Source organism: Equus przewalskii, chromosome 4, assembly GCF_037783145.1.
Source record: "Equus przewalskii isolate Varuska chromosome 4, EquPr2, whole genome shotgun sequence".
Classification (NCBI taxonomy): domain Eukaryota; kingdom Metazoa; phylum Chordata; class Mammalia; order Perissodactyla; family Equidae; genus Equus; species Equus przewalskii.
Genome location: NC_091834.1, coordinates 89,443,376 through 89,470,306, shown reverse-complemented (window position 1 = coordinate 89,470,306; position 26,931 = coordinate 89,443,376). Strand labels below are relative to the sequence as shown.

General features: G+C 37.0%; 1 protein-coding gene across 4 annotated transcripts in view; it reads right to left on the bottom strand.

Moving 5' to 3' along the window:
* Nucleotides 1-26,931, bottom strand: part of NUP205 (nucleoporin 205) — a 79,380-nt gene that overhangs the window by 1,771 nt on the left and 50,678 nt on the right. For all 4 annotated transcript variants that reach the window (XM_008534968.2, XM_070617822.1, XM_070617823.1 and 1 more), the window contains 12 exons: nt 21,829-21,977; nt 20,663-20,854; nt 19,641-19,762; nt 18,133-18,271; nt 16,687-16,813; nt 13,571-13,647; nt 11,458-11,586; nt 11,118-11,244; nt 3,268-3,434; nt 1,600-1,723; nt 1,046-1,174; nt 411-484 (listed from right to left, as the gene is read on the bottom strand). In XM_008534968.2, coding sequence (XP_008533190.1) covers nt 411-484; nt 1,046-1,174; nt 1,600-1,723; nt 3,268-3,434; nt 11,118-11,244; nt 11,458-11,586; nt 13,571-13,647; nt 16,687-16,813; nt 18,133-18,271; nt 19,641-19,762; nt 20,663-20,854; nt 21,829-21,977 — 1,556 coding nt within the window. The remainder of the gene's footprint in view (nt 1-410; nt 485-1,045; nt 1,175-1,599; nt 1,724-3,267; nt 3,435-11,117; nt 11,245-11,457; nt 11,587-13,570; nt 13,648-16,686; nt 16,814-18,132; nt 18,272-19,640; nt 19,763-20,662; nt 20,855-21,828; nt 21,978-26,931) is intronic.

Genomic DNA, 26,931 nt, shown 5'->3' with positions numbered 1-26,931 from the left:
GCTACTTATGATCTCTCCATTAAGTTATTTTCTGAAAAATTAAGTGTTGAGTGATACTTTGAGCCTAAAAATTCTACAAAGTTAATCAAAAGAAATTAGGAGTTTCCAGATCATAATGCTTACCAACTATTGAACTATATTCTAGGCACTACCCTACGAGCCTCGCATATGAAACCTCATTTAATTCTAACGAAACTCTTTGAGGTTGAATTATCATTCCTGTTTCTTACGAGAAAATGAAGGCTCAGAAGTTAAGTAAGTTGTTCAAAGTCACGTATCTGTTAGGTGGCTATGCCAGAATTCAAATGAAGTCTTTGTATGCAACCGTGAAAACTATAATCTTGCTAATATATTAGGCTTTTCCTTTTCCCTTCAAAAAGAAAAAAAAGAGAATGACAACAGAATCTTACCTGGTCTATGTCATGTTGGCTTACCACAGTCAGTCCACTTCTAAAATCCAGATTGGTTTCTGAAGCAAAGGAATCTAGAAATAAAGACACAGTCAAACCAGCTTTGCAAGTACATTTCTACTATACGGTGGAAGAACCTGATGACAATGAAAAACATGGGTCAAGATTGAGAACTCTATTTTAACTTTCAGTAAACGCAAGCCCCTGGGAAGCATTTCCCTGTTCTAGGCCAGGGTTCTCACGCTTTTCTTCTGTTTCTTCCCCGCTGAGGGTTCCAATACATGCTCATCAGTTAGAGGCTCAGACCAGCAACAAGAAACATGGCCTAGGCTGACCTGCTTCCATTCTTCTGGAAAATTATCTGTGACCAGGGGACTCTGGAGCTCTGGAGCTGGGTCAGCAACCTGCAAGAAGCTGAGGAGCAGCCTCCAAGAAGCTCTTATGCTGCCCATAATTTCCCAGGGACAGAGGTAAAATATAAAAAATAGCTACGTCTAGTAACTAAACAGCTCTCAATTACCTAATTCACTCTTAGTTACATGGAAACATAAAAAATAAATTAAAATGTAACTGTTTTTCAAGGAGCTAAAATCTATAGGCATTTATGGTTTACTAATTTTCAGAATAAAGGTTACCTTGTAGTCTTCTGCTTTTAAATAAGGCCCTGGAGGCAAATAAGGAATCTTGAGAATCCGTGGGTGTACAATGTAACAAGTAGTACTCCAAATGGCGCCAAAGAATAAATAGGCAGGTCTCTATGATAACTACAGATAAAGGCTCAGATTAAAGGAAAACAATGTCATCACATGTTTTTTTTACAAACTAGTTTCTGAGGAGAAAAAAGGACTGCAAGTACTGAGTGATGTACCCATGGCCTCAGTCTAACAGACAGGGTAAGACTGCACTGACGGCGTCTCCCCAAAAAGCAGCAAGGTGTGCAGAGAGGAAGGAGGTGGGGGCTGCGGAGTATGTGAGATAAGGATCTCCTGCCCAGACAGAGATTACTAGCTACTCTAAAAGGTAAGAAAAAAATTTTAATTTGGAAATACATCAGGCATTTACAGTAATTATGGCCCTTTCCATATGGTTCTGAAGTCCAAATAAGGTGAGAATAAGTAAACAGTTCCTACATTTGAAGATTTTCTTAAAGGTCACCATTCAAGTCCCCCTATGATTTCAGTAAGGATACAAGAACAGAGGGAGAGCAGTTTAGCTCGATTATTGATCAATTTCACCAAACGCCTTCTCGCTAGAACATACTTCTGGGCAGTGGAGATTTTATCAACACCAGCAGGCATCACAGACTGACACAACTAAGAAAAAGAAACAAACACAGTATTAAGAACAACATAAATTCTAACAAAAGTTTAATGAAAATCTACTATAAAACAGGTTGCTTGTGATAAGTACTGTGAAAAACATTCAGATAAGTTGAACCATCTTTGCAGACAAGACTTATTATCTAGTTAGGACACTAGCGACTTAAAAAAACAAGAGCCAAAGAAGCAGTTGAATTCACAAATGAATATTCATCTGCTGCTTTCTGAAAAAGTCCTGCCCCTGAAACAGATATTTCCAATCTGCTGATGGGCCAACCAACCCTGAATTTCCTGTCAAATTAAAACAAAACAGGTTTTTTCAATCAGTAGGTGTAGCAATGCCATAGAGAATTTCTGTAACAGCTGTCACGTATCTTCTGAAGAAAACGTAAAGTAGACTGCTAGAGCATAAACAATAGGATCATCAACCAGAACCACCCCACTCACTCTTCTATTTGGCATACTGATAAGCACAGCGGTTCAATTGAAAATTCGGACACTGGCTTGGGCAGAGGGCATACTGGGGCTGGTGGAGTGCCACATATTTTACCGTGATGCTACAGTTCCCCTTGCGAGCATTAGCATCGAGAGGGGGAAGGGCTGCCAGGTGTAAACAACACAGTTTCAGGGATTACCTGAACCCAGCCAACAACTCCTGCCCCAACCTGTACTGTACTTGCTGGCTGCGTGGCTTTGGGTAAGTTATTCAACTTTCAGTGTCTCAGCTTCCTCATCTGGGAAATGGGAGTAGCAACATGTGTCTCACGTATTCAGGTAGAACTTGTGGCTCAGGGGCTGGCAGATCATAAACGCTCAATAAATGCTCCCTGTGATATCAGAAGAGTGGCAAGAGGGAGTGGGCTTTGACTACTCTTAAGAGTGACATGGAGTTTTTCAGGACAGCTGGTGTGAACCGGGAATGGCAAAATGGTTCAACATCCAGGCTGCCACAGGACACCACGAAACTTCAGCACTGGCCAAGAGATGCCTAACAGTGCCAAACAGGAAAGAAAGCAGACTCCTTGGGAGGCAAGCCTGGCAACTCAGTATCTCTAGCTACAATAAATGCCAGGGAATGATTCTGGGTCATTGAGAGCAGGCAGTCAAGTCTGATACACCATCCCGTTTGTCTGAAAAATTCACTAAACAGTGAAGATGCTGAAGGCACAGAGACATCTTACCTATGGAATTGCTTTTACTGAATAAGCATCTGCAATAGAAACCTAAGTTTCTTACCACCGAGTCTAGAGTATAAATTACCAAAACTACTCAAAGGCCAGCTGCCGTGCTACCGAATGGCACGTGGTTTTCTTGAATGGTGCAACTTCACTGTCTCTCATTCGAGAGTTTCTATGTTTATGAGGTGTGGTGCTAAGGTGAGGGACTCTTCTTCAAGCCGCAGAGAAGAATCATTTTAATTCTTTTTGTCTCATTGCATACGTCATCTTTACTCACAAGTCTGACACCAGTACCCTGCCCCTTATTAGTACAAGTAATGGCTTTTCAAAAGTCTCCACAGATCATTGTAAGATTCATACCTCTTTTATCTCATCTGGTGGAAGCTGCTCCACATTCTGTAGCTTATTGACACTCCGTCGATGACTGTCATAATAGCTGAAGAAATCATTAGCACTCTGTTTCAGCAGGTAGATGATAATGCCCAAACCAGGCAGGCGCCAATACGGAACTACTGGAGCTTGGGTATCTAACAGTTGATGATAAAAAACAATGTTCCACTTAGAAGCATTTTATATGAATTTCAAATGACCTGTTTTAAAACAAGGAACGCCCAGGAATGTAAGGGCATGTAAACTATTATTAAAACCAACCCAAGACTACTTTCAAATATCACTGACAGTTCAAGAGTGGTTAGGAGCTACTGTACATACTGTATCAGGTATGTACGTAAGCTGGAGACCTTAAAAGAATAAGAAAATTTGGCTGATGGACATACACAGAGCTTACCCTTTATTGGGTGAAGACCTCTTGAGAACTCTATGTTAGTTATCAACCTTTACACCCGTATCCCCCCCCCCGACCAATATTCACACATACAGAAGCCATATATACAAGTATGCAGTTTCCTGACCCCAGGTGAAAAATTCCTGCCTCACCCTACAGCTCTAGTCATATGGACTCATTTACAGTCTGCATCTTTCTGGTTGCTAAATTCCCAGCTCAAAGTCATTCTTCCAAAGAGATAAGGAGAACGCGAACTTAAATATTAAAAAATATAAGTGGATTTGAACTTTAATAAGTCTTTTACCACAGTAACTCCACTTGGGTAGCAAAACAAAATGGTCTGCCTTTTACTTGACTACCTTCTGGTGAAGGTGCAAAGGACAGTGGGATGTTGGAGAAGTTATCCACAGAGGGAAGAACAACTAGAGAATAATAACACTACCATTCCAGAGATAAGTTTGTATAGTGCAAATAGAGCAATTTCCTCTTACGACTGAGGGATTTCTTCAGAAATACCTACGTAATTTCAAGGTCAACTTAAAATAATCTTTCTTTCATGGCCAACTTCCATGAATACTGAAGGAGAGATCTGCATTTGCTTCTTTCACTACCATCTCCCTTACCCTTGCTCCAAAGTCAGATCTCACAGATCTTCATGTGGAGGGGAAGAGAGAGAGCAGGCCCCTGTCAGGGGATGTTGCCACCAACCAGGATACCTCAGACTCATCTGAATTGCCAGGTTTCCCTTTCCAGTCTTCAGTGAAGATGTGACAGTCTCAACGATATAGGTCATTATAGAGAGACTTCTCCTAGTGAACTTAGGTACCCTGGTCCCCAGATCACATTTATGTGATACCTACTAGGAGGAAGATATCCACAAAGAGGATAACTTAATGCTGAGAATACTCCAAAGCATTTCAGGAGTTCTCAAACACTAACTTGCTCAAGTCTAGAAAATATTAGTTCCGAAGCTCCAGACTTAGACATCAGATGAGGATGGCTCCTGAGAAATTCGACTACAGAAACAGATTCTGCAGGAAAGATCACGAGGTCTAGGCACTAGAAGTGCTATAGGAAAGGGTCCCTGGATCACAAGTAATGTAAATATACTAAATGATAACAGCAATAACAATAGCAATAATGGAAATAATAATAGCTAACATTTAGGTAGTGCTAAGTGCCAGGCATTGTTCTAAGGCACTTGACATATATTAACACATTTAACCCTTACATTAATTCATTGGAGGAGAGTTGGTTATGACTTCCACTTTACAGATAAGGAAACTGAGGCACAAAGAGGGTAAGTAATTTTTCTGAAGTCATACCAATAGTCACTTGTAGAACTGGCTCTAAAATCTAGGCAATTCATCAACAGTCTGTGGTCTTAACCACTAGGTCAAATTGCCTCTTTAAAACTAAGTATTCTCGAAACTACCACATAGCTACTGACTCTTATGCCTAGAATTGGCAGAGGAAAATATGCTTATTAACTCTTTGACAAGTCTGATGAGAGATAAAGATCAATTTATAAGGCTTCATAAAGTTCACCTTTAAGTATTAAAGATCATATGGTATGCGAAAGATTGGCTCAAAATGAGAACAAACTAAATGAAATTTTAATAATTACTAGGGATATATTATTAGCATATGATTAATGTTTTTGAAGAATACATGACGAAATTACAATTTGGTTTGAAAATCTTATGTTCAGGTTAAATTTGTTTTTAAAAGTTATATTCAAGGGGTTAGAAAAAGATTGTCTTTTTTTTTTTTTGAGGAAGATGAGCTAACTACTGCCAGTCCTCCTCCTTTTGCTGAGGAAGCCTGGCCCTGAGCTAACATCTGTGCCTATCTTCCTCTACTTTATATGTGGGACGCCTACCACAGCATGGCATGCCAAGCAGTGCCACGTCTGCACCCGGGATCTGAACCAGCGAACCCCCGGCCGCTGAGACGCGGAGCGTGCGAACTTAACTGCTGCGCCACAGGGCCGGCCCCAAGATTGTCTCCATCAAGCTATAGATCTACAGGGATTAATAAACAGATTCACATTCATTTACAACTGCCAGATAGAGAGGAGACAGATTAGGTTAAATGTCGCTATCAGGTGACAGGAAAACCACTGTTCTGAATGAAAAGGGGTCTTTGGGTAGGATTCCCAATCATTCCATACCCTTCCAAAGTGAAGATGAACTCTTTTCACATTTGCCAAGCTACCTGGACTAGAAAGGTAACTTTCCCCTTGTGCTGGCAAGGGCAGGCAGGGGTTGAAACCTTCCCATAGTAGCATCTTCTTATTCTAGTGATCTTCCTGGCAGCAAACTTTTCGAATATAGGAGAAAGCTAGAACTATGTAAAATTAACTTGTTTATTAAGTCAAAGGAATTGTTTTATATCTCCAATCTAAATGACTTAAGCATTTACCCCATAGACTATAAGTCTTTTTTTTTTTGAGGAAGATTAGCTCTGAGCCAACATCTGCTGCTAATCCTCCTCTTTGTTTCTTTTTGAGGAAGACTGGCCCTGAGCTAACATCCATGCCCGTCTTCCTCTACTTTATACGCAGGACGCCTGCCATGGCATGGATTGACAAGCGGTGCACATGTCCGCACCCAGGATCTGAAACGGTGAACTCCGGGCTGCCAAAGTGGAATGTGCGATCTTAACTGCTGCACCACCAGGCCGGCTCCACTATAATCCACTATAAATCTTCATAGCTACTTCTTCAATTTCTTTAAGACAAACCCTCACCTAAGTAAGACTACTCCAAATGAATCACTAAGTGAAAGGTATCTTTATGTAAAGGTATCTTATTAGCTATTAAGGACTTCTGCTTCCAAGTATGACAAACTAAAACCATATCAGACAACAGCCCATTCCCCACCTCCTGCCCATAGCAGACAACTAAAACACCTAGCTATAATACAGAAAATAACTGCCTGAAGGCACCAGAGAGTGAAGAGAAGCAGAGAGACACTGGTGGGGAGGAGGGCAGACAGAACCTATACAACTGCATGAGTAAGTTCCCATCTCCACGGCCTTCAGCCTGGGGCTAAGTAGAGCTGGCAGTAGCACAAGCACCACAGTGCAGGGGCAGGAGTGCTGATGGAAAAAGCAGTTATTCAAGCCTGCGAAACCAAAAAAGAAGCTAGGAAGCTGGGAAACCATGACTGCTGAAAAAGTTGGGGGAATCTTGGAAGAGCTAGAGAGGGGATCCCCAAGGCTACCCACATCACTGACTGAGCCCTGAACCAGGTATGCATGGAACACACTCAAAACAGCTCAGCTAAAGGCAAAAGACTTAAACTGAGACAGCACCTGCCACCTCAGGATCAGTGTTCACAGTTCAAATATAGCCAAGGTAATTGCCAGCTAAAATGAAGGAAATAACACTCATAGGGGAAAACAAAAAATAACAGAATCTAGAAACTTTGCAACTTCATAATGTCAGTATACAATTTAAAATTACCCAACATATAAACAACTAAGAAAATGGAACACATTCTCAAGAGACAAGAAAATCAATCATGAATAATCGCAGATGAACCAGATGTTGGAAACTAGTGAATGAGGGTTTTAAAGTAACTATTATAACTATTCTAATTTAGGGAAAACAAAATATGCTCATAATCAATAAAAACCACAGGAAATCTCAGAGAGAAAATAGAAATGATATAAAAGAACCAAACGGAAATTCTAGAACTGAAAAATACAGCTTTTGAAATAAAAAGTTCACTGGATATACTTAACAGCCAATGGAGTTTATTGAGGAAAGAATAAGTGAACTTGAAGATGGATCAACTGAAAATATTCAAGGAAAAGAACAGAGAGAAAAAAGATTGAAAAAAAATGAACAGAGTCTCAGGGACATATTATACAGCATCAAACAGTCTATAATACATGTTTGGAGAGAACAGGGCTGAGAAATATTTCAAGAGAAAATGGACAAATTTTTCCCAAAATTGCTAAAGCAAAGAAATTTATAGATACAAGTTGTTCAACAAACACCAAAAAGAATAAAAACAAAGAAGCTCACACCAAGGCATAAAAGTCAAACTGCTGGAAGATAGAGCACATGTCTTAAGAGCAGCAAGAGAGAAACAACACTTGACATATAGGGGAACAACACTGCCATCAATGGCCACTGCTCATTAGAAATCACGGAAGCCAAAACAAAGTACAGAAATACCTTTAAAGTACAGAAAGTAAAAAACTGCCAACTCAGAATTCCATATTCAGCAAAATTCTTCTGCAAAATGAAGGCAACATCAAGACATTTTTAATAAAAGAATCGAAGAGAATTCATCACAGCAGATGTGTACTATAGGAAATTTTTGGCCTGAAGAAAAACGATACCAGATGGAAACTCCAATAATCAGGAAAGAATGAAGAGCATCAAATGTGGTTAATATCTGGATAAATGCTAAAGATTATTTTACTTTTTACCTTTTTGTTCTTAGTTTCTTTATAAACTATTAAAATGTTTAAAGTAAGAATTACAGTATCCTCTAATGGGATTTATAATGCATATAGATGAAATACATGTAACAATTATAAAGGAAAGGGGGTAGAATATGGACCTATACAGTTACAAGAGGTCTAAATTTTACATGAAGTGGTACAATATTAACAATAAATAGCCATTAAAAAATTATGGCACCTCCATAAAAAATTATGGCACCTCCAAAAAAAATTCAAAGAAGTATAGCTAAAAACCCAATGGGAAATTTAAATTCTATAAGATACAATTTTTTAAAAAGCAGGAAAGGGGGCTGGCCCCATGGCATAGTGGTTAAGTTTGGCATGCTCCACTTCAGTAGCCTGGGTTCATGGGTTTGGATCCCAAGCACAGACCTACACCACTCGTCAGCCATGCTGTGGTGGCAACCCACATATAAAGTGGAGGAAAACTGCCATGGATGTTAGCTCAGGGCTAATCTTCCTCAAGCAGAAAAAGAGAAGGACTGTCAACAGATGTTAGCTCAGGGCTAATCTTCCTCAGCAAAAACAACAACAACAACAAAAAAACAGAAAAGGAGAAAAGGAAAAACAAAAAACCCAGAAAAGGCAGTCAGAAAACAACAATAGATAGAAAATAATTAAACATTAGACTTAAATCCAACCATACCAATAATTATATTAAAGATTAAAGGACTAAACATTCCACTACAAGACAGCAATAGTCAAAACAGATTTAAAAAGAAAAAAAGACCCAACTCTGCTGTGTAGAAGAGATGCACTTTAACCAAAGACGTGGATACCATGAAAGTAAATGGATGGAAAAAGATAAACCAGGGAATCCGTAAGCAGACAACATTTTGAAAAAGAAGAACAAAGTTGGAGGATTTACAGTACCTGATTTCAAGACTTACTGTAAAGCCATGGAAGATAGAGAGTATAGACCATAGAAAGACAGTGTGGTATTAGAGAAAAAACAGACACAACAGATCAATGGAACAGAACTGAGAATCTAAAAATAAACCCCAACTTATGTGGTCAATTGATCTTTTTTTAAGGAAGATTAGCCCTGAGCTAACATCTGCTGCCAATCCTCCTCTTTCTGCTGAGGAAGACTGGCCCTGAGCTAACATCCGTGCCCATCTTGCTCTACTTTATATGTGGGATGCCTTCCACAGCATGGCTTGACAAGCAGTACATAGGTTCACACCCGGGATCCGAACCGGTGAACCCTGGGCCACCGACACAGAACACGCGAACTTAACTGCTACGCTACTGGGCCGGCTCCTGTGGTCGATTGATTTTTGACAAAAGTTCTCAAGGTAATCCAAACAGACAAAGAGTCTTTTCAACAAATGGTGCTAGAACTGGACATAGGCTCACCACTAGTAATCAAGGAAATGCAAATTAAAACCACAATAGAATATAACAACATGCCCACTAGAATGGCAAACGTTTAAAAAGACTGACATTATAAGCACTGGTAGGGAAGTGGATCAACTAGAACATTATACATTATACTAGAACATTATACATGGCAGGTGGAAATGCAAAATAATTGTCACTTTGTAAAACAGAATGGCAGCATCTTATAAAGTTAAACATATCATACAACCCAGGAATTCCATTCCTAGGTATCGACTCAAGAGATGAAAACATAGGCCTACACAAATTTCCATATGCAAATATTTGTAGCAGCACTATTCATAATAGCCAAAAAACTGGAAATAACCCAAATGTCTTTCAACTAGTGAATAGATAAATTGTGGTATATTTTAACTATGGAATACTGTTCAGCAATAAAAAGGAAGAAAATAGTGATACATACAACATGAACGAATATCAAAAGCACTGAGCTAAGTAAAAAAAGTCAAAACACAAAGACTATGTACTGTATGATTCTATTTATATAAAATTCTGTAAAAGGCAAAACGATTGTGACAGAAAGCAGAAGAGCAGATGCCTGGGTCAGGGGTCGAAGGAAACAATCAAATGCAAACGGGCAAGAAGAAACTTCTAAGCAAGGAATTATTCTATATTTTGATTGTGGTGTTAATTATATACTATATATAATTACCAAAATTATTGAGACTGTATGCCTAAAATGGGTGAATCTTGTTGTATATAAATAATACCTCAATAAAGTTTTTTAATCCTACTAGCTAGGATTTTATAATAGAATTAGACAAGTAGAGTCCTTGGCACAATTTATATAAGATAGAAGTTATATGTTGTTAAACTAATATTTTTTTATAATATCATTCTATTAAATATGTATTTTTTGTGATCAAGCAATTTTCAGGGAAAATAAGATCTTAGAGAGGATGAAATGTGACAAAATGATTTTCAGAATTTCAAACAAAAGACTTCCATTCCATTCCATTCCATTCCCACCACCAAGACCTGAAATGGGCTTTGTCTTTTAGGTGTTCAATGGGCTAACAGCTTTTATCAATCCATAACCCTGCCTCATATTCCAAATCTTCCCTACTGTGTCATTAGGAAATCACAGGTTACGTCAGCTTACTCAGTATCTAAATTTTACTTTGCTATGTTATAGAAATTTGGAGCTTTGACACAAAACCCAGTTTAGACACTGTATTCAGCTTAACATGATTTAACATACAAACCGTCTGTTATATTTTCGTATTTTTCACCCAACTAGCTTACTCTCTAATACTAGATCCTTTCTTTGGGATCTCAAGTACTAATCAAAACTATACTCTCCCCACAAGGCTCTTCTAGATTTATCCTCAGAAAATCTTCAACTTCTCTATTCTCTTGAGCTCTCCAGCTTATCTACAGATCTGACAAGAGTACCTCCTCATCACTCCTTCCTAAAATCATTTAAAATTTTTTCCATTAATTGCTTGTAAAGAAAAAACTGCATCTTACTGGAGCCAACTAGAGCTTGTCATAATCACAGCAACTAAATTCCTCAAATACAAAAAGAAAGAGCTAGGCTCACCTTGCCGGGGGCCATCTCTATTAATGGTTTCTGACAGGCTAGGGGTAAAGAGACACACAGCATGCTGAAAGGTAGGGGAACTCTGTAACATGAGTGACTGGCAATATTCCATGACGTTGGCACAAATCTACAATGGAAAAATAGCAGCAACAAAAGTATTAGCTTTCCAAATGCCCTAATATCATGGAGATCCAGACTTGAAGGAGAACAAAATTAGAGATCAATTTGTAAAATTACAACAGTTAGAAATCAATTTGTAAAACTACTCACATCTGTTACCAAATATTTCCAAAAACAGTAAAATCTTAAAGAATAGTTACATAATTCTCACTCCTCTTACCTGTTGCATAGCCAATTCAATCTCATCTTTCTTGCTCACTTTATCTCCCTCCACATTATCATCTTGAAATTTAAACTGACGTAGTCTGTCGGAGCCACCAAAGCGACTTAGTAACCCTAAGCACTGGCGCTAAGAAAGAAAAAGATATTTGTTCATATGTAGTTGGATATGTTTAAAATTAGTGCCCTCTCTTTCTTGAGGGATATAAAAAAGAAAAAACTCAGTGGGGAGTGGAATCACTCTTTAAAGTGTCTGATTTCTTACATCCAACCGAATCAACTAAAGTTAGCACTATTAAAATTCACCTTTTTGCAAATGTATTTGCTTGGCAGTCAACTCATTAAAAGAATGTCAATTTTCAGCAATTAATCCCCACTATAATCTATGTTTGCCAACAAATTTTCTCTACCACATCAAATAATTCTTTGGTAGATACCCATTAAATAAACACAAGTTGATAAACAATGAAAAGCAAAATGAGATGGCAAATAGGAGATGGTTAGTAACAAGCAAGGGGCATGATAATTCTGTCTTCTAAGGCTCAAATTTAAAGGCTGTTACTCCTGTGGCTGCTCTTGGGGACTTCATAAAGGGGTTGGGAACACACAGGTAGCTTTGGCAGGTAAAATGGAAATGTCATCTGCTTGAAATGTTGCTACTTTTCACCTGAAAATACAATTTTTCCTAAAGTTCTCAGAGAAAAAGGACAAGCTTTTCAAAATTGGCAGTATATCTGGTGGTTAGTACATGGGTTTGGAAGCAGCGGTGTGGGTTTCCATCGCAGGTACATGACTTCTTGCTCTGTGACCTAGAACAAGTTACTTAACTTCTTCAAGCCTCTATTTTCACATTTCTAGAGTGATAATAGTAATTCTACCTTACAAGATTGTGGTCACGATTACCTAAGACATTGAATTGTATTTAAAGTGCTTAGTATAGTGTTCTGCACATAGTAAGTGAACAATAAAAACAAGTATTTTAAAAATTAGTATTACACATACATAATATATAATATCCTATTTAAACTGACATTAGTTTCAGTAGTAAGTTTGGATAAGGCAAAATATATTAAGGAGCCTATAATATAAACTTCTTTTGCCAAAATAGTTGTATCTATTTTTAAAACTTATAACAGGCTGTTTGTCACTCTTACAGATAAAATAGATAGATTAAAACATTTCCAGAGGTCATCTTATGAAAGATCCATCAAAAATACCTCTCTACCAATGAAAAAAGTTAAAAGACTGAGGGAAAAAAAGGAGTCTCTGGGTTGTACTGGAGAGAGTGCAGCCCTTTCTGGAGTGCTGCCTGCCAGTGACTCAAATGTACAATGTGTATACCTCAGACCCAGCTATGTTATTTCACCTATGGGTTAAAAATCTGTGCACAAAAATGCTGATTGCAGAATTTTTCTTTTGAAAACTTAAAAAACAATACATGAAAAGAAGATTGGTTAAGTAAATTACTGTATCCAAAACAATGAAATATAAATTCTAGAATATAATTACTCTGCAGCCAATAAAAAGTAAAGATGTTCAGATCAAAGAAGGCCAGAGGCTCCGAGAAAGACTATGATAAAATATCTAATTGATAAGCTATCTATTATGTTTGAATATACTGAAAGGAGAATATAGAATGGGAGGAGAGTTTGGGAATAACTTAAGAAATAAGTACATAAAAACAAAGCAAATAAAAAAAGAAACAATTATTTACTCTAGGGAAAACATAATGTTGCACAGAAAAGTAACATACTGTCCATGGTTTAATCATAAATGATATTTACATAATAACAATAATGTAACACTAAATATCAATCTAATTAAAATTACGATACAATTATATTGAGTTTCAAGGGGGTGTATGAGAAATGTACATGTTGTATGGTGGAAGAAAAGGAGTCAAGAGATCTAAATTCTCACTTCCTCAATGGAAAGTCATTGATGATTCCTAAAATTGGAAAATTGATTAGTAGCAATATAATCATATTTAGAGATATCAAAGAATCAGTTGAAACAGTTTGCCCAAATCCAGGGAGAACAGGGACGGGTGAGAGGACTGTTGTATTTTCTTACAAGTCTTATAGCTGCTCTTTAAAGAAATACAAATTAGTTACCTGGAATCTTCCAATATGTCCCTGTAGCTCCATTAGAGATCCTTCGTTTACGTCAACATCAAGTTCACTTAATATACCTATAAAATTTGGAATGCTTTTAAATGTAGTTTTATAATCAACAAAATAAAAACATTTTTAAAAACTAGGAATGGCAGTTCTATTATTTTATATTCTTTATGTGCATAAATAGTCACACAATGCCATGAAGTTTTCAGAAATATGACTTTACAAAGATTGTAAGTGCACTATCACATATTCACTCATATGCAATCTAAATCTAGATTGAATTAGTGCTTTTAAAAGGCAGTTTTTAAAGTTTTTGAGAAAAAGCTACTTTTTATTTATTATCATAAAAGTTAAAATTTTCTAAATTCAGCAGTAAATTACTTTCTCATGAAAGAGTTTAGAATATAAAACACTAAGAATAAAATGCATTTATTTTTTCTTTTAACTCTTCTAAGTATTATATCACTTGATTTTTCCTTTTCCCTTAGGCAAAGTACAGTTTGCATATACACAAAAAAAGTTTCCATTCTACTTCTCAGTTTGGACCTGTTTCAAATTCCTAAATCAAGCTGATCAAGCTCTTATAGTACCACGAACTCCCTTTATTTCTATCAAGCCCTCCAAGCCAACCCACAGTCATTCTTCCCTTTGATTTACTTGTTTCACGACTGTAGTTGTGCTGAGGAGAACCCACCCAAACCTGTCCTAACCACCCTAACTTTCCATGTGTTTTCACAATCCCTTTGACTGATTTCTCACTTCCAAGCATACACTCCATAGCACGTAACCTAGAACCTTATCCTTTGCTCCTTACAATGACAAGCCCTCCTCTTTCTCGATTTCTCAACCCATGAGCTCAAAGCAAACTTACAGAAGATACTCCCATCATCTGGCACATGCCGGCTTGTTATACCTCACCTGGGCCTCATTACTCCACTAGATTCCACCCCTTTCCACCTATATCTCCTCTGAGAGGCTGCTCCCAGAATCTCTTTCTTTTCTGACATAATACAATATACCCTGCCACAGAGGATTTTTCCTCACCATTTGAAAATATGTTTAGGTCTCCCTTGTACTCTAAAACAAAACAAAACAAGCAAAACCCTGGTTAAGATCAAATTCTTGAAATATTTTTTCTACATTAGCTGCTTGTAATCTGCATGCCTTCCTTTCCAATCTCAATCCCCCTAGCTGGGTTTTGCACCTAACACTATCAAGGAACTTTGGCTTTTTCCCCTTTGTCCTCAAACTTACTGATCTCTGCAACATGTGTTGCTATTCCCCAGTTCTTTTTTTCCTCCTGCACATCAACTGCTGCCTCTACTTAAAAAGATTACCAACTCACGGTTTCTATAAGACCCTTCTGTTAGATGCCACCTGCCTACAGGTACCAAATATCTCACTCTCAACTCCAAACATTTTTCACTATCTGTGGGTCCTAGAAGAAAAATTAACCTGCTGATAAGTATTTGAGGACATATTTAGTGCTAGGCTAGGCAATATGGGGGATACAAAGTTATATAGGCTTATAAATTAATGGGAGCATTTAAGATAAAAATATATAGTAAGTTATAGGATAACAGAAAATGATACGCAATCAGGACTAAACCGTGCAGAGTAGGGCTGAGAGGAGTGAAAACTTTTAAAAGCTATTTTAAAAATTGGAGAGGGTATTTGGCATTATCTTAAAAAAAATTTAAGTACATATATTTCTGACCAAGCACTGCCAGGAATTTATCAAGCATAGCAGCTCAAATCTACAAAAATGTACATGTATACATATGTGTACACACACAGTTATTAAAAGCCACACTGTTTGAAATTTTAAAAAAGATTAGAAAGAGTCAACATGTCATAGGGGACTGGTTAAACAACAGAGGTCTGGTTATCTCACAACTGGAAAACTATGCAGCCAATTAAAAAGAATGAGGTAGGAGCTATACGTGCTAATGAGAAAAGATCTCCAAGACACAACGGGAAAAAAAATTACAGAGCAATGTGTTTGGTATGATTTCATTTGCGTAGAGGGGGGAAATTCTACAGAAACATACATAGAAATTTATAGAAAAATAAACTAAATTGATAACTGGTTCCTTTTAGACAGCAGGAAGTGTTGGTCAGGGTAATTTTACTCTCTTCTTTTATTTCGTTTGAATTTATCATGAGCATATTAAAATAAATTGTGCTTTTCTGAATATAATCTTAATAGGCTGACAGGGTCAAATGCTGCTATTAGCAAAATACATAATTTTTAGGCATTTTAAAAAATTCAAGAAAAAAGACTTTATCAATAAAACCACTTTGCCAGAGGATAAGATAAAAGGCAAATTTTCTTTATATCTAACTCAGAGCTTCTGGGTTAAGATGGCAGAATGAAGTAGCATCCTAGAATCTCTCTCCTGTCATCAACGTACACAATGAAAGAAATTCACCAAAAAAGGAAAGGGCCAACTTATGCCATAAATACCCAAAAATGGTGGTGGCTAAGGAAAAAAAAAAAAGAGAGAGAGAAAATTCTGGTGGCGCAAGCAGCATGATTCAGCTCATGACCTTTACCCTACCCCTCCGAAGCAGTATGGAGGAAAGAAGATAAACCAAGAGACTCTTGCAAATTCTCATGGAGACACTACAATTTCAAAGAAGCCTATTAGAGTAACTGGGTAAGCCATGGAGAAATCGAGAGAAACACCATTAGGAGAACAACTACATAGCACTATGGGACCTCAGACACTAGAAGAGTGGCCTGACTTGGCATCATCTAAGGACACTGGAATGAGTTGGGAAAATGAGCATAATAAGCCCACAGGACTGAGACACGCCAGAGTCGGGTGCAGTGGAGGCTGGGATCTCCTCAGCATGAGCATAGGCCCCAAGTGCCTCAGTAGGTAGTGGGATTTTGCATATTATTTTCTTGAACTCTGAATTTTTTATATGAGTATACATAATTTTTATAAATATAAACTTATTACTTTTAAAAAAGGCAGTTAACTCTGTGAGTACCAATTTCAAATAGGTCATATATAGCTGCAAAGTAATAGAAACCTCATTCTATTAAGTGTATGTCAATCTGTAAAGAATTCTTAAAAGTCCATTCAACATAATCAACTCACCAGGAAGTCCTGCTTTACTTATAATTCCTGTCAGTAGAGCCAATTCCTGCAAAGACCCAGCACTAACATCTTGACAGCGCAGGATTGCTTGTATGGTATCAGAATGCGAAATGAGAAACTGCAGCACCTACACAAAGGAAAAGGAGGAGAAGAAAAAGGACAAAGAAAAAAAGAAGGAAAAGGAGGTGGAAGAGCAGAAAAGTATATTATAAATAAATTTATAACTCATCTTTTTAACAACATGGAAGCCAGTAATTCAATGTAATGAAGAATTTTAGATAAGCAATTGTGTTTTGCACTTACATAGTTTTTTCCTTCAATAAGTAAATATTTACCTAAAATTCATAAGCTAAAGATAAGGATTATTTCAAAGTTTAGAAATTAATATATTTAGAGGCTACTATAGAAGAGTGTAACTTAGAACTACTGTATGAAAACTATTATTTGACCCCTATTTTATTTCCCTTTTTTTTTGTCCAAATGGAACTAGAACATGAGTTTAAAATAAGTGAGTACAGAGACCAGCCCTGAGAGCCTAGTGGTTAAAGTTTGGTGTTCTCACCACTTTGGCAGCCCAAGTTCAGTTTCTGGTTGTGGAACCACACCACCCATCTGTCAGTAGCCGTGCTCATGATATGACAGGCTCACACAGAAAAACTAGAAGGACTTACAACTATGCACTGGGGCTTTGGGGAGGCAAAAAATAAGTAAGTGGGTATGAAAATGACTTATTATTTAATGTGTCACGTTAGAAACAGCAGCATTCTACCTTGGTGAGATAAGCCTGAAGACTGACAGCAGGGAAAGCAGGTAAAATTACCATAAATCATTAGGACAGAGTCCCTGAGGGTATCACAATAATAGAGCAACACAATAAAAGAATGCAGATTCATAATGATAAGCCTAAATAATCAGCGAAAGGCTGTTATATATTGTATTATTAGTTTAAAGAAACAAAGAAATATATTTCTTGAAGCTTTCACTGAAAATCAATGAAGATAAAACTAATTTCTGGTGCTCAAAGAAAGTTATATTAGTTAGAAAATTCACTTATTTAAATTACTTCATTCTCTAAATATCACAACTAAATATGGTGTTATCTATCTTTCGTATTTTTTGCAAGGCCTAGTATAATGCACAGCCTCTTCTCAATAAATACCTGGTTAAATTACATTTTAGAAGCCAGCTTATTCCTACCACAATAATTGCTTCCTTTTACAGAAGAACAAATTTAGATCTCTTGCTTTCCATCTCAGTCAAACAAGAATACAAAAATGGGCCAGTGACGTTCAGAGCAAAGTACAAGTGGCTTGTTTTTGATACCCAGGACTGCCACAAACAGTATGACCAAGGGAAATTCACTTATGCTTTCTATGCCTAGCGTTTCTGCATATGTAAAATGAGGACTTTACACTAGGTGATTTCCTCACTAAGGATTCCTCTTACCTGCCCTGCTGCCTGCAAGTGCTGGGCCATACTAGATGTGAGGATAACTTGACACAAGCGGAGAGCTGGAAGGAGAATTTGACGGTACCGGTCCACCGGAGAAGGGATGAACACTGGGGGATCTCTCATGCCAAACATGCTGCATTCATTTCCACCGAACAAGGAGAGAGCAATGGTCCAAGAGTTAAGGTACTCCTAGCAATCCCTGACCATCTTCGTGGCAAATAATCACAGGTGGCTGATTAAAATGTGAGTACAAATGAGTACTCTGCATCCCATATAGACAGTTAGTAAAAATGGAGTTATTTGAATTTTGAAAAATCTTAGTAAGAAAATCTGTATAATTTGAAAGGACAATGCTTGAAATTTCCTAAACATATTTATTCTATTCTAAATCTTCCCTTGGGCCATAGAGACTATGAGGAAGAAATAGATAAAAACAAAAGTTACCTTCCCCAAATTTCCCTCTCCTATACCCAAAGCCAAAAATGCATCTACAATGTCCATTATATTTTAAAAAACAAGATTTTTAAAAGTTAAAAAGACGTTGTAAAATCACTTAACTTTTAACATTAGATCTCAGAACACTATCTTAATAAACCAGTTATTTATTATAAATGTTTGTATTCAAATTTTTAGACAAAAGAAAATGGTTGTGTGTTGAAGAGAAGGGAATGAATGCAGAATATGGAAATAAAAGGAAAAGAGAAAGGCTTTGCACAGAAAAAGTGATAATAATATGCCATGAATTGAGAAATGTAATTAACTCAATCCTCTTCACCTAAGATGAAAATAGTAACTCTCATGTTTAAAACTTTAGAAAGCAATATAAAAATTTTTTTTCTAGAGATAATCTAGTTCTATAGTTAAACTCAAAGAACAACTATTCAATTTAGCAAGGGATCTTTCGAAGAAAATTAAGCGTTATTTACCACTAGGAGGGTATGCTATCTGCCTAACAATGTTGTAGACAAGTAGACAAAAAAGGAAAAGAAAATCCATATTCAAACTCAACTGACAAATGTGCTAAAAAGCGTGAAACTTTAAATAATTTGACGCGAAGGTTTCAAATTAGCAAGTAGTTGGCAAAACGTCAAAATGAGAAAAATATAAAATTCTATCAGAATCATCAGCAATAGAAAATTCACAACAAATTATAATTTCATTATAATACTTTAAAAGACCACCAGAAGTTAAAATATGTATTTCTATTGAGCAAAACAATAAAGTTGGGGAAAAAAAATTTACTAACAAAATGTTCTTCCATTTCCCTCTCCCATTACTACTCTGAAATGGAAAGCATTAGGTCCCTACCCACTTTTACCTTTATTAGCAACTTGCACTTATTAGTAAATGTCAGGGGTATATGACCAAAAAAAATCATCAAGTTGAAAGAGTACTGCTCAAACAGAATTATACATCAGTGGCAAAATTACGTTTGTAATTTCTTTTTCCCTTAATAATCCTCTAATGGGAACTTAACAAAACCAATCTATAGGGACACTTACCCCTGCGGGTCCATTTCCGGGCGCATGTCATAGACTTGGCATTGTGCCAGTCTCACAATGACCCCAGACCTCAGCAGCTCTAAAGCGCCCTGCTGTATCTTAGCCACTCTTGTGAGAAATGCCTAAGAAGTTACAAAAGGAAAATTATCAGGACAGAAACCATATCCAAGGGCCTCAGATAAAAATAAGACTCATGGCACATGTCTGATCTTTAATCATCACTGAAGAGAAATTCTGAGCTAGCTATGAAGGGGCACATTATACCTATAGGATTTTTATGAAGATTAAATGGCACAGCATATCTGAAGTGCTGCATACAGTATGTTGCATAAATATTCAACTCAACTGTAGTTTCTGTTATTATCATCGTGTGGGCTTATGGAGGGCAGGAAACACTGTTTTGCTCACAGCTGTATCTCTAGTACCTAGTGCCATGCCTTGCACGTAAGAGGTATTTAATAAATACTTGTTGAATAAATGAACAAAGGAGGGAAAAAAAGAGTCAATAAAGAATCTAAAGACTTTAGTGCTTCTATTATTATGACATTGTGATATTTTTAACCAGGAGGAAACAGAGAAATTAAAACAGATTTGGGGGAAAGGAAATGATGAATTATATACGGTATGGAAAATCCTGTTTAAAGTATGACCAGCACATCTGCACTGGAATGTTCAACAGGTAACTAATACAGACTGAATTTTGTGGTGAAGGACAGTTTTGCTCACTGCTCTCCTCACAGAGCACTGAGTGTCATATCATTCATCATCAGCAGCAACCTGAGTGAGGAGGCAGCAGACCCATTACCCAACTAACCCTCTCAGGATCTTTTCAACTCAACCTTGGCATGCCTAGAAGACACATTTCTAGCAGAGGTCCCCAAATTTAAAACTCCTTAGAAATGATTACAGCTTACAAGACAGAAATATTCAAAACATAGGCCACGTTGCTGTTCTTTAATACATCTACAGCCCTAGGCAGAAATGAGCTATCGATCTAACTGCAAATGAATATAAAGCCTTACCATTTTAGATTCGTAAGTATAAAGGGCTTTTAAAAGGGGAGGTTGTGGAGTGAGTAAGCTCTGCAAAGTATGGTCATCTTCTACCAAGCTGTCCACAAGCACCTTCAAATAGCCACTGTTAGAAAGATACAAAAGCCACTGCTGCTGCTTATCTACAGAGACAATCCGATCAAGGAGAGCCAGTGCCAGCATCTGAAGAAAAATAAATCAAAGGCCAAAACATAAAGATGGCTACCAAAATCAACAACAGAAAATGTCTTTATCTGGAAATATTCAGAGCTTTCCTTAGAAAGAGAATGGGTGCTTGCAATAAAACTTTCTGTCTCTGTTTTGTTGAGAAATTGAAAGCTATATATATACAGAATCTCGATTTATTAATAAAAGGAAAAATTTCTGGGTAAAGTTACATTTCTGAAACAAAACCTAATACATTAAAATAATGGTATGAAATATATTTTAGTAGAATCTAAACATTACTTGTTAGAGGAAAGGGATCTTTAAAAAAAGCTTTTTTCCCCCCAATTGTGAAGTTTTACATGCTCATTATAGAAAGCATAGAAAAGTATATAAAATACATATTCTGATAAACACAGTTAATCCATTTTGGTCTATTTCCCCCTAGTCTTTGTTCTATGCATAAAAACACAAACATTTTTTAACATAAGTGACAATTCACTATAGCATTTATATTTTACCCTTCAAAAACATGACTCAAATGCTACGTTGTTTTCCACTAGCAGGAAGTTATCTTCTCACTGTATTATCACCAGTATGGCACAATATTTTAAAGAAACACAAGTGCAAATTCTCCTCCACAAAGCAGAGAAAGATATATTCAGTATAAAAGCTGTTTATCCAGCATTCTCTTAACCAAAGATCTTTATTAAGCAGCATATCTGTTGTTTCTACTAGTCTAAGGCCAACCTCAAAATCAGCAGAAAGATTATTCTGAGGGAAAATTCCGAACTGAGATTCTGAACAGAATTAAACAAAACATATGAAAAACAAAATATAAATTCCAAATTATAGCAAATAAGCAAATTCACTGAAATATATTGCAGAAAATAATCTCAATATGTAACATACATTTGAAAAGCTGGTTCACTTTATACCTTAATAAGTCAGAATATTTATTCAATTATAATACTAAACAGGAGTTACTGTACCCTTCCAATCTCATGACCATCACAAGCGTCTCGACAGACCACTTCCATGAGAGCAGCACCGTAGCTCTCAATGATGGCTATGTTTTCTCGCTGTAATTTACTAAATACATCTTCAGGGGCTGTCAGCCTTTCCCACATGGTTTTCTTGGCTAAAAGGGTTACAACAGAAAAGTTTAAAACATTCCCAAAAATAAGCAGTTTGGTAACTGAGTAATTACACCTCATACACAACAACAAAAAAATCCTTCCATTACTGCATGAACACAAAGATAAACCAACCAATGAGTCCAGGCAAGTAAACTTTAAGAGTACAAAGCACATATTCCATGCATGTACACTAAGACAACAATGCTATCAGGAAAGGGATAAACTATTCTTAAAGAAATCAAAATGAATTATGCAATTCCAAGAAAACCAATATCCTGTATTTATTCTGCTAATCAACCTATTTTTATCCTTTATTGAGATCTATGAGAATTGGGCTAGAAAGAATCGGGTACAAAGCAGACAAAAATCTGCTTCCAAAAAATCAGATATTTTTATTCTTTTATATTTTTAATGGAAAAACTTTCAAAAAGAAAAAGCATACCTATTATGAAAGTAATTTAAATGTACAATGGTAATTAAAGATATGATCACATATTTTACATAAGATTCATGTAAACTTTTTAGAAAAGTTTCACAGATACATAAAGCAATAATCTCTATTTGAAACTAATCTTCTAACTTTTTTCCAACTACTGTATAGCAGCAGTGTTTTTTTTTAACTTTTTTTATTTTTTAAATTGCAGTAACATTGGATCATAACATTATATAGCTTTCAGATGTACATCGTAATATATTTCTAATTCTGTGTAGATTACATCATGTTCACCACCCAAAAACTAATTATAGTCCATCCCCTCACACGTGAGCCTAATCACCACTTTTGCCCCCGCCCGCCCTCACCCGCCCCCGCCTATGGTAACTACCAATCCAATCTCTGTTGCTATGTGTTTGTTTGTCACTGTTTTTATCTTCTACTTATGAGTGAGATCATACGGTATTTGACTTTCTCCCTCTGACTAATTTCACTCAGCATAATACCCTCAAGGACCATCCATGTTGTCACAAATGGCCAGATTTCATCATTCTTTATGGCTGAGTAGTATTCCATTGTGTATAAATACCACATCTTCTTTATCCATTCGTCCCTTGACGGGCACCTAGGTTGCTTCCAAGTCTTGGCTATTGTGTATAATGCTGCAATGAACATAGGGGTGCGTGTACCTTTATGCCTTTGCGTTTTCAAATTCTTTGGATAATACTCGGCAGTGGGATAGCTGGATCATATGGTAGATCTATTCTTAACCTTCTGAGGATAATCCATACTACAGCAGCAGTTTTCAAGTTGGGGAAAGATTCTCAAAATAAGATCAGAATTGATCTGATCAATCAATCAATCAAGGTACTTCAGAATGGAGAGTAAAAATGAAGCAGGTTTAATCATGAAAAACAAAAGTAATGTTGTGGTCTACATTCTACTATAAAGTTTGCGGTAGGTACACCTTCAGAGTTTTAAAAATATTTTTCCCTAAAATATTTCTACTTTGGTTTTTAATCATACTTATTTTTAATTTCAAATAGTGTCAAAGGAGATTTGGAGATTTTTATGTTTCTCAATCCTGTCACTCCCTCAGGTCATCTGGTCCCATCTACTCCTCAACCTCATCTCCTTCCACTCGCGGCCTCCTCGACCAGCTACCGCCACACTAGCCTTCCTGCTCCTCAGATTCTCCACTTCCTTCAGTCTCAGCATCTCTGCACTAGCAGTTCTTTATGCTCTTCCCCAGATCTTAGCGTGGCTGTCTGCTCTTCATCATTCCAGCCTCTAGCAAATACCACTCCCTCAACTACATCCAACACTCCTACACACACAAATATCACAGTACTGCTTGATTTTCTCCATAGTACTTATTTACCTCAGATTGTGCTATTTTTTGGTTTCCATGCTTTTCTCTATCTCCCCACATTGGATGTAAGCTTACTGAACAATGGGATTCTGTCTTGTCTACCATATTTTCCCAGTATTTAGCACAGTGGCTGGGACAAAGGAGCGCAAATATTAATTACTGACTGACTGACAACTTAAAAGTTCAGAAACACCGCTCCAGAGCTGCCACCAGATGCCCTCGGGGTGGGGTGCCATGGGTGGGTTTTCAGGAAGCCGGCCTGAGGAGCTATGGCCATCTTCTCTTCTGTTTTACACACAGGATTGCCATAAAATTCTGTTTGACTAAAGGCTTTGAGTAAGTTTGAAAGCCACTACGTCACAGATTTAACATTTCTAGCCACAGATTCCTTATTCTAAATTGGCTGAAATGAGGGTACAGAGATGCTGGGATATCACTCTGCACACTCTTCCACACGACCCCTGAGGCACCCTGCAACAACCGCTAAGGCTTCACAGCGAAATCTGAAAAACAGTGGTTTGCAGAAGACCAGTGAAGTATGAAAACAATGCCTGATTTCTGTTTTCAAATTGTGACTGGATCTCGAAGTTCCACATGTTATTTATGAACAGTACTACCTAGAAATAAGAAAAATCTAAGCCTGCAATTTAATTAGAACTTTGTTTTAAATTTTCATTTTTGAAGGATAAATTAATTCATTAGAAACTACCAAGTTGGTTTCTTATACGCCAATCTGTCCCTTCTTCCAAAATACCTTATAAATCACTGCCATACAAATTTTTCTAAATACCAACTTCTTCATATCACTTTTCTCAGTAATTTTAAATAGCTATCTATTGCTTATTCAACTAGCTTTAACACTGCAGTTTCACTTGCAAGGTCATTAATAATACGGTCCTACCCTCCCAACTTGACTTTCTATTCCATCAACCCTCTCCCTTGCTCATAGCCAAGACATCCTCCTCATTCTTTGCTCCCTCCTAGTTTGGGCCTTGCCTGAAAAGCCCCCCCATTTATTCTTATGTAAATGCAACTCTCCCCACAAACTCTAGCAAAAGTCTTTATTTCCTTTCTCTTAACTCTTATAATTTCTACTTGAGGCTGGCAAACTAAGGCCCATGCACAAAATCTGACCGGCATGCCCCCTGTTTTTGTAAATAAAGTTTTAATGCAACATAGCCATGGTCATTCATTTGCACATTGTCTCTAGCTGCTTTCATACAGTAATAGCAGAGCTGAGGAGTTGCAACAGACAGCATATGGCTTGCAAAGCCTAAGATACTTACTATCAGCACCTTTACAGAAAAGGTTTGCTGGCATCTGGTCTATATCATCTAATTTAACACTTACTGTTTTATAAATACATATATTGCCATTTCTACTAGGATATAAACATAATGAAAACACGAACTCAATTAATGTTTCCTGCTTCTGGAAACAAGTGAAAATAATCAACCAGCAAATGATTATTGATTTCTGTTTGTGTTGTGAAAAACTGGAAATAATCTAAATGTCCAAAACCGAGTGGGCTAAATAAATTATGGTATATCCATAAGTAGCAAAACCTATAGAGGTATTAAAAATGTTATTTAATGAGGGGGAAAAGTTCATAAAATACTGAGTGAAAAGGGAGGTTATAAATCAATACAAAAAGATGACTAGCTATAACCAAACTGTTGTGATAGTTATCTTAGAAGGGTAGAATATGGGACATTCTTCTTCCTCTTGTTTATTAGGATGTTCTAAACTTCTTAAAATCAGTATTTATTTTGAAATACAAAATAAAAGCTAAAATAATTTTTTAAATACCTGATTTATTAAGTTTTAGAGAGGTTCTAAGATTCTAGGACCTGACTCAGGTCATAAAAAAATAAAAGGAGTGGTGAGAAAAGTACATCTAAATTCACATCAAGGAAAAAGCCTGCACTTACTATAGACACACATATATAGAACCATAGCTAGCGTTTTTAAGTCACTTATTGGAGTCAGACTCAAAAGAACAGAACCAACAACAGTCAAGATGCTCTATAAAATCCTTTTAGTCCCACTACTTTATGACTAAAATCATAGCTGTACTTGTACTGTAATTCCAGATCATACCAATGCCTAGACCATAAAAACTGAAAATCTCACTATAGGATTCTCAAAAGTTTAATAATGGCAATACACTGCTGTTTTCTAATCTACTCTTTTGTTTTTTGCTGGGAAAGAGTGGCCCTAAGCTAACACCTGTTTCCGATCTTCTCTCTCTTTTATTCTTCCCTTCCCAAAACCCCAGTACATAGTTGTATATTCTAGTTGTAGGTACTTCTAGTTCTTCTACGTAAGCCATCACCACAGCATGGCTACTGACAGATGAATGGTGCAGTCCCACACCTGGGAACCAAACCTGGGCTGCTGAAATAGAGTATGCCTAACGTTAACCACTAGGCAATCAGGGCTGGCTCTCTAATATTCTCTTTTAAAAAAATGAATGGATATCATAGTTTCATAAAAAAATAAAAACAAGAATACTGGGACCAGCCCAGTGGCACAGTGGTTAAGTTCACACATTCCACTTCAGTGGCCTGGGGTTCACCGGTTTGGATTCCGGGTGCAGACCTACACATGCTTATCAAGCCATGCTGTGGCAGGCATCCCACATATAAAATAGAGGAGGGTGGGCACAGATGTTAGCTCAGGGCCAGTCTTCATCAGCAAAAAGAGGGGGTTTGGTGGCAGATGTTAGCTCAGGGCTAATCTTCCTCAAAAAAAATAAATAAATAAATAAAAGAATATTCTTGCTCAAAGGTCACAATAACCCCCAAAAGCTATGAGCAGAGCAGGAAAAAAAAAAAATATATGTATATATATGTATATATATACACACACATATATATATAGTTAGTTTGTTTGTTTGTTTGTTTTGAGAGGACTGGCCCTGAGCTAACATCTGTTGCCAATCTTCCTCTATTTTATGTGGGATGCTGCTGCAGTATGGCTTGATGAGCGGTGCTAGGTCTGCAACTGGGATCTGAACCTGTGAACCCAGGGCCGCCAAAGCAGAGCGCATGAACTTAACCACTATATCACTGGGCTGGTCCCTTATGTTTACTATAACTCCTAATTCTTACTTATAAATAAAACATACTACTGAATACCATTAACTTGT